Consider the following 7,784-nt stretch of genomic DNA (forward strand, 5'->3'; position numbering starts at 1 on the left):
ATGGTTATATTGCATCTCACTGTGGCTGGAACCGAAATTTAGATGTAAGCTTCAGCACCAATTATGCCATTCAATTTTATAATATATATATATATATATATATATATATATATATATATATATATATATATATATATATATATATATATATATATATATATATATATATATATATATATATATAAGTTTTTACACCTGTATACATTTAAACTAAAGGTGGAGAGGCATGACAGTAAAAAAAGAGAGCCACCTAAACTATATCTGCTTATTCATGGAGTTGAATCTCTTGGCTGTGAGCCAGGCACTTCAATCACTATACTTCAAAATGCAATGAATTGCTCATATTCACATAAAGTGGCAAAAAATGTTAAACTCCTTTCTAAAGTACTGATTTTCACTTTATTCAGTGGGAATATGAAATGAAGAATGTAGTTCATAACTGACAAGGAGACATGCACAAGTACATAACCTAATAAAAATAGTAAAAGTAAACAGTTAAGAATCAATACTTCTTTCTTTTTCTTTGTTTAACATCCTTATTTTCTCCTATGGGGTTGGACGGGTTGATGTAGATGTTGTCGTCACTCATCTTGGTTTGGAGCGGGACTTTCCTGCCTTGGATTTTTTTTTTTTTTTTTTTTTTTTTTTCCTGTAGGTGCTTCCTTAGTGCCAGTAGACTCTCTTGAGGGGCCTCTTATTTGACATCAGCCCAGTAGTGGTGTAGGCAAATTCTATTAATAGTGGCTGCTGTGATATATGGTTCTCATGCTACCCCTCAGTGCTCCACTAGAACAGTTCCTGTAGATAGGATTGACTTAAGATCTGGGCAGCATGTGGGTAACCTTCCACCACGCAGTGATGGTTGAAAATTGTCAGCGTCCTTTCGGTGGGACTCAAACCTAGATCCTTGCCTCCTTGGGCTCACCACACCCACATGCTGACCACTCAGCCACCACCTCCTCATTATAAAATGACCTTCCTGCAGGCAACATCACGTTTCAGCTGAGGGCCTAGGTGGTTTGCCTACCATGGTTAATGAGCTCCACCAGGTTTGTAGTCAGAGTTGTTCCTCTCCTAGGTAGACTGCCTACCATGGCTACAAGTGCCACCTGCCCAAGTTGGATTGGTGAAGAAAAAAAAACACTTTTGAAAGTAATCATTCTAACTGAATTAATGTGTAGCAATTTGAGTAAAAGAAAAGCAACCAGTAAGTACTCTCTGCATGTCATGCAGTTTGCTGGATTAGAGTAATTTTTTTCATCTCCACTGAGGGATTTTATAATACTCCAAAAAAGAATTATACAATACCATACCAATGTCTAGTAGAGAAAATCACTTCTTCAAGACTGATCAACAAACAATGAGGAAGGGGAGGAAGACCACATCTGATTTTAAGTAATTGTCCTAATGCATCTGTGAATTTTTGGAAAAAATTGTTATGACTAATACACTATTTATTATGAACCTTCCATGTACTTTACATTTATACACACCTGAAGCTTAATGATGAGGTTAAGACGAAGAGATGACTATGAAATTTACTCTTGAAAATGTAGGACTGCTGACATTTTCCATATTCTACATGTTTCGCTGATGAGGCTCCTTGTACGTGTAACTGATGTAATCAAAGACATCTTCCTCACAAGTCACAGGTAGAACTTCACCAGGAACACCTGTGGAATTGACAATAAATACAAATATTTTCTTTCCAATTATGATAATGTCTGGACATGATTGACCTGGTATCAGAGAACTTAAGAAATTGTCTCTCTAGTGATGTTGACAGAAAGTGACAGGATGCTGCACAGTATTGTGGGTGAATTTGAAAGGGTAAGAGGAAAATTTTGAAAGTAAATGCAGACAAGATTATTATTATTATTATTATTATTATTATTATTATTATTATTATTTATTTATATATTTATTTATTTATTTATTTATTTATTTTATTTATTTATTTATTTATTTATTTTTTTTTTTTTGAGTGGGCAAGAGAGGTGTGGGTGAAAACTGACTGAGAAACATTTTGTTCCCCCCCAAAATGTCTTATGCTGGGCAGTAGAGGTGAGGATGCAAATAGTCAAGGAACAGAAAACTTATTGAAACTTATCATATGCCAAGGGGTTAACAGTATATGATAGATTATCTTACCAGTGCTGCCTAATGGCCTGAGGCAGTATTCGTTGAGTGTGAATCCCTGCTCCAGTGCATGAGCTCGCATAGCTTTGTTGAACATATCAGAACCAGTAAAGTAAAGGATCCCACAGAAATACTGATCATGGGGCAACAGACGAAGGTCCAGCCGCCTGTAGGGCAGCCCCTGCCTCAGGAGACACACGCCCTGTAGAGATGAAGACAAGCAATGACACTCAGCTATCTAAGAATTGCAAAAAATATCTGTGATGAATTTACCCTCACATAATCTAATTAATTACTTTACTTATGTATTACCTTCAAAACAAAAGGTAAAATTGGGGGCATAGGCTATAGCCTATGTATTAAGCCCCATCTCATTGCCCCTCAAACCTATGATGGGTAAGAATCTATCATCACAATACACATACATCATGGCACTGCAATAAAATAAATTGCCTGTGCCACTAACAGGCTAGGGCCAACTTGTTGCATTCTTCAAGAAAGCCTACTGGCACTATTGACTTATACATGAGTAATAAATAAACAAATATACATGAAAATTATTTTGTTTAGTCTGTCATTTATAATGAAACATCAGATGACATGCTTAATAAGTTTAACAGTTAACTCTTATCCTTCTTCCTAACAGAAAGTTTCAGAAACTGTAATAATAGTGAAAAATCTTGAATGTACACCAATGACTTCCAGGAAAAAAAAATGGCCTTAAGGAGAAAGGTGGCACAGCATTCCAACTGAACCACCAATGAGATAAAAGTAAACTATGCCAGAGGCCACTTCTGCGACACCTAACCTGACACCCCAGACCCCATGGTGGGCATGAAGGAATGGTGACCCCGCTTATGCTTGTGACAGATGGCAACGCTTTGGGGATGCCAAGTTAAGTGTTGCAGAAGTGGTCTCTTTTAGCTCATCAGTGGTTGAGTTGGCATGATGGCCCACCTTCCTTCTGATGGCCTGGGTTTGATTCCCAGCACAATTGGTGTACATTTTCAGATCTGTCACCGTGTTATTACAGTTTCTCTGATGTATCCATATATGTACTATAAGCTCTTTCCAGGGTCAATTAAGAGCCTCAACAATTGCCACAAACATGAGCAAGGTCACCATTCCTTTTTTTTTATGCTCACAGTGAGGTCTGGGGTGTCACATTAAGTGTGGCATCAGTTCTATCCTCTTTTTCCAGACCCTTATCGTGTCTAATATAGACTACTGCATCAAACAGCTATTTTGATACACATTGCATACCCCAATATTTCTGATCCATAGCATAGTCTGAAAATCCCTGACATAAAAGAGGGATTTGTACAAATCAGTTAATAATGAATTATAATAGCTTTGAAAATAATGAAATATTAATTAATACATATTACTAAAAATGAATAGTCACAATACAAGCACTATTCTGCAAGGATAATGGGGCAACTTAACATCTGGAAGATAAATATATAGGAAATTACCATAAACTTTGTATCTCCCATGGACAGGGTGTCTGTAACCAGCTCTTTGTTTTTCAACTCCTTCACCACCTGACTCAGCATTTTGGGAGCCTTGGTGGCCTCTGAAGTGTAGGACGGGTGGGTCAGCAGGGCATCCACATCCCCACTGCTGGACGCCCCACGTCTGAAACATAAAGTGTTGTGACTTGTAACTAATTTTTTCAAACATAAAATATATGCTCATGTTGGAAATTTTTACTAAAAGATTATCTATGATAAATTTACCTGTAACTGCCACAGATAGTGATCAAATATTCAGTATCTATTGCACTTGTGTATTTCTTTAAAAGTTTCTCAATTTGCTCAATTTCTTCTCTGGGTATCCTCTTCTCAAAATCTTCAAAATATCTGCAATGAAGATTCATAAATTATATATTAAACCACTGAGTAACAGATTTTCTACTACAGTAGCATACTAGGAATATATACAAATGTTGGCTGGTCATCTCTTTAACCCCTTGCACCCTGTACTACATGCACAGGTTACTGGAAGAATTTTCCAGGACACACTACATGCACCCTGAGTTCCCACAAGAATATCCCAGGACAAAAGAAATATTTCTTAAAAAAAATCCAATACTACTTATTTACAGTATTACTGTACTTATAAATTCTGGACTGGTTCAGTAAAATATATATTACTCACTGAAAATTATATTATTCATGAGACAATCAGAAAAAGAATTTGACGTAATCAATCCAATGTATACATCCAAGCTGCCTCTTACTTCAGTCCAATTTGCTGATGGTGGGTAAGTTTGTCCTGGTGCTTGCGGAGATCCTCTAAGGAGGTGATGCCCTCCGCCACCAGTTCCTTGGCTTTGGCAGGACCTATGCCTGACACTCGAGTCAGAAGGTTGATGGCAACATTGGTGTCATCTGCTCGGATCTGAAATGTTAGTTGTTATCATATAAGACAATGAAACCATTCACATGACAAAGACAGCATTAAGGCTTCTTCATTAAAATTCATCAGGTCAAAACTGTATGATGGGGGAAGATATTTAGTATTTGTCACATGTACATTTTTTTCCTTGTTTATTATTAATTATAAAAATATTCTTAAAGTGTGTTTCTATAATAAATGTGGGCACCATGACAAAACTGCATGGAAATGTATTAATATAAAGGCAGATGGGCAAAGGATTGGAAATAATTTTGGGATAAAAAGCCTCCTGCATGACACTTCACAAATGAAGAAAATAAATGTATCTCTAAAAACTAGTCACTTTAATTTCCAAATCTTTCGCAAATCAATAAAAAAAACTCACATCATTAATATCTTACTAGCAGTGCACAGGTACAAGATATTCTAATCAAATCATGCATGCATATCTACCTTTTCTAACTTTTCCAGTTTTCCTGTGTTGAGAAACTCATCAATTTTCTTGGAAATTTTATCACCAACTCCCTTCAGCTGCCGGGCCTCCTTCCCACTTGTGATGCGGGTTGGGTGCTGGGCAATGACAGAAGCTGCATTTCGGTAGGCGTTGTATTTGTGGATGTTCCGATTTACATTTTTTTCATAATCTGCAAGTTCTAAAAAGAAAAGATTCATAGATGACAAGAGTTGTATTTTTGAATAATCAGACTGTGTTCTTCTAATATTCTTAAAAGTGTCCATGTAGGCAACATAGCAGAGGAGGCCTCTGAGCAATTTGATTCCTAGCTGGTATATTTCAACTTATCTTAGTATAGCCAATAATAATAATAATAATAATAATAATAATAATAATAATAATAATAATAATAATAATAATAATAATAGTAATAAAGGCAATAAAAGAAGCATACTACCTATTATTACCTAACTATCTTTTTTTATTTTTTTTATTTGAGGATGTTTTTATTCTTATCTTCATCAATATGTGAAAGACAGGTTAGTACTCATGACTGTACCAATGAGCATGTCACAGATGTCAGCGTTGGGGTTCCCATCTGCCGAGGGAGCCTTGCGTTTGCTGCTCATTCTGGAGACGCTGGTCAGGTCTTGTTTGTGTGTGTGTTATCTTGCTTCAGCGACCCGCAAAGATTCTGTGCTGATTCCGATGCCTGTGCAGGAAGGTGACTGCTTTGTGATTTACAGCCACCTGGTTAGTTTAGTCTGAAATGACCAATGACAATCAGGTTAGGCTCATGCAGCCCTCGAGATTAGAGCTGGGCCATTAAGGTAAAATTCTAGTGTTTGCCCATACTCCCCCCTCCCCCCCATACAAGCCTGGGGACCTGGTGGGAATGCGGGGTTTCGGGTGGGGGACACAAAATCCGTCGCATTCGCGTATTCTTTTAGTGGGGGGGGGGGGGATAAAATCTTTTTCAATAATTACCTTGCGTGGTTTCCCTACGTTGTAAAAAAAACCTGGAATGTATGAAATTTACCTACATCTAAGTAATTGTAAGGAATTTCCCTACATCTAGGGTATTTTTCAACCCCTCATAACTCAAAAACTATGCATTTGCGACGCATTTCATGTTTACCCCCGCATTCCCCGGTCTCAATGGCCCCCTAGCCAATTTTGGTTGCGAGGGGTGAGTATGGGCAAACACTAGAATAATACTGCCATTAATTTTGGGTTTGGCATACTTTTAACACATGTAATCAAAGAACTTTTTAACAAAAGGGAAGGACTTGTGGAACCTATACGTACACAAGGAAAATATATTCTACTAACAGCACATGATTGAATTAATTTTATGAAGATATCAGAGTGTGCCTGACTGTGCATACATCAAAATCACTGCCACTGCCTGTTATTTGATGATTTACTTATATTTTTTAGTGAGGGGTGACTAATGGTTTGGGGGCAATGCACCCGTACCATTGGACAGGTGTTTGGGGGAAGTAACACAGCAGCAGCAACCTTACACATGACACCAGAAGCATACCATCTGTGGCACTTATATCTCCCTTCGAATCCTCCGCCAAGACCTCTGCGTCTTTATCTAGGTGTGATAAGGGCATGGGCATGACACTCACCAGGGAGGGGCGACTACAAGAAAAAATTTAACATGACTAACTTGACTATGGCCTCTCTAACTTAACAACAGCGACCTAGAACCAGTGAATGTGAATCTAGTTACCCAATATGCTCCTTGCAAGTGGCATCAAGTGTATATATTAAGCAAATCGTAGTGGCTATGGACAGGGCTGCTTAATCTTGATGTTACAGATGAGGTGACGACTGACGAAATTTCTCAGGCCTTTGTAACGGCTGCTCAACTCGTAAAGTTATAGCGTATCACAGTGAGGAAAGTTACGTATTATTGAAAAGGAAAGTGTGTGAATAAGAAGAGAGGACCGATAGAAGGGCCTAAGAAGCGATACAAAGCGTTACAGGTCAAAAGAAAAAGAAGAAGGGCCGATCGAGCTGTCCGGAGGGCCAAAACAAACTGCGCTCCAATACAGATATATTTTCCTCATATCTCCTGGCTGCATCCTCCGGTAGCCAGTAATGATAGGTAGAGTAACTGCTAAGCACTCCAGAAGAAGAAGAAGAAGAAGCCATATCTCCACCTTCGCCTCCGCGCTGCCGACATGTGTTGTTTTGTTGGCCCTCCAGCAGAGCTCTAACACGCCATCTATATAATGAATCAATAACATTCCCCCTCATCTCTTTATTCCAATATAACTCTAATAGCTCAATGTGCATTTTCGTCTAACTTAATTAATTAACTGACCATATTTGTGTAAAATATAAAATAGTTATATAAGCACCGGTAGAACATCATGGCTGCCTTTGATTGCTGTACCCTTTCTGGAATCCCCCTCACAGAATTTAGCAAAATTAAATCGTCCTTTGTCTTCCCACCACTGAGTGCCGGGGATCGAACCCGAGCCTTCTGAGTAGATGTCAGCAGGTCAGCAAACCAGCTACGCTACCGATGAGATAATTAAACGGTCACTGCGTGAAAGGCCAGCCACTTCTGCGGCCAATAGTACCTATACCTGACGCCCCAGCCGCACTGTGGACATTATTTATTATTAAGGTGAAGGTGACCCCGCTCACACTCGTGACTGTCGGAAACGCTTTTAATTAACCCCTTTTGGCACATATGGTGTATATATTCATTAGAGAAACTGAATTAACACAGTGAAAATATCCCATAATGAACACCACTGAGTACCGGGGA

The 7,784-nt window shown here is 38.3% G+C and overlaps 1 protein-coding gene across 5 annotated transcripts; it reads right to left on the reverse strand.

Annotated features, from left to right (window-relative positions):
• Positions 1-376: 376 nt before the first annotated feature.
• Positions 377-6,898, reverse strand: LOC126995526 (DNA polymerase beta-like). 5 transcript variants are annotated; one of them, XR_007750365.1, is made up of 9 exons: positions 6,735-6,898; positions 5,553-5,757; positions 4,993-5,192; positions 4,382-4,542; positions 3,879-4,001; positions 3,615-3,777; positions 2,152-2,341; positions 1,494-1,673; positions 377-798 (listed from the first exon to the last, which is right to left on the reverse strand). XR_007750365.1 is itself a non-coding variant. In XM_050855142.1 (8 exons), the coding sequence occupies exons 2-8, from the start codon at positions 5,620-5,622 to the stop codon at positions 1,579-1,581; spliced, it is 1,002 nt and encodes a 333-aa protein (XP_050711099.1). In that variant the 5' UTR covers positions 5,623-5,757; positions 6,735-6,898; the 3' UTR covers positions 377-1,578. The 5 variants fall into 5 exon arrangements, 3 of the variants coding, with proteins under 3 accessions (XP_050711099.1, XP_050711102.1, XP_050711100.1); XR_007750364.1 differs by having other exon boundaries at positions 377-1,109; XM_050855142.1 differs by having other exon boundaries at positions 377-1,673.
• Between the last annotated feature and the right edge of the window lie 886 nt (positions 6,899-7,784).

The sequence above is a fragment of the Eriocheir sinensis genome, chromosome 8, assembly GCF_024679095.1.
Source record: "Eriocheir sinensis breed Jianghai 21 chromosome 8, ASM2467909v1, whole genome shotgun sequence".
Lineage (NCBI taxonomy): Eukaryota > Metazoa > Arthropoda > Malacostraca > Decapoda > Varunidae > Eriocheir > Eriocheir sinensis.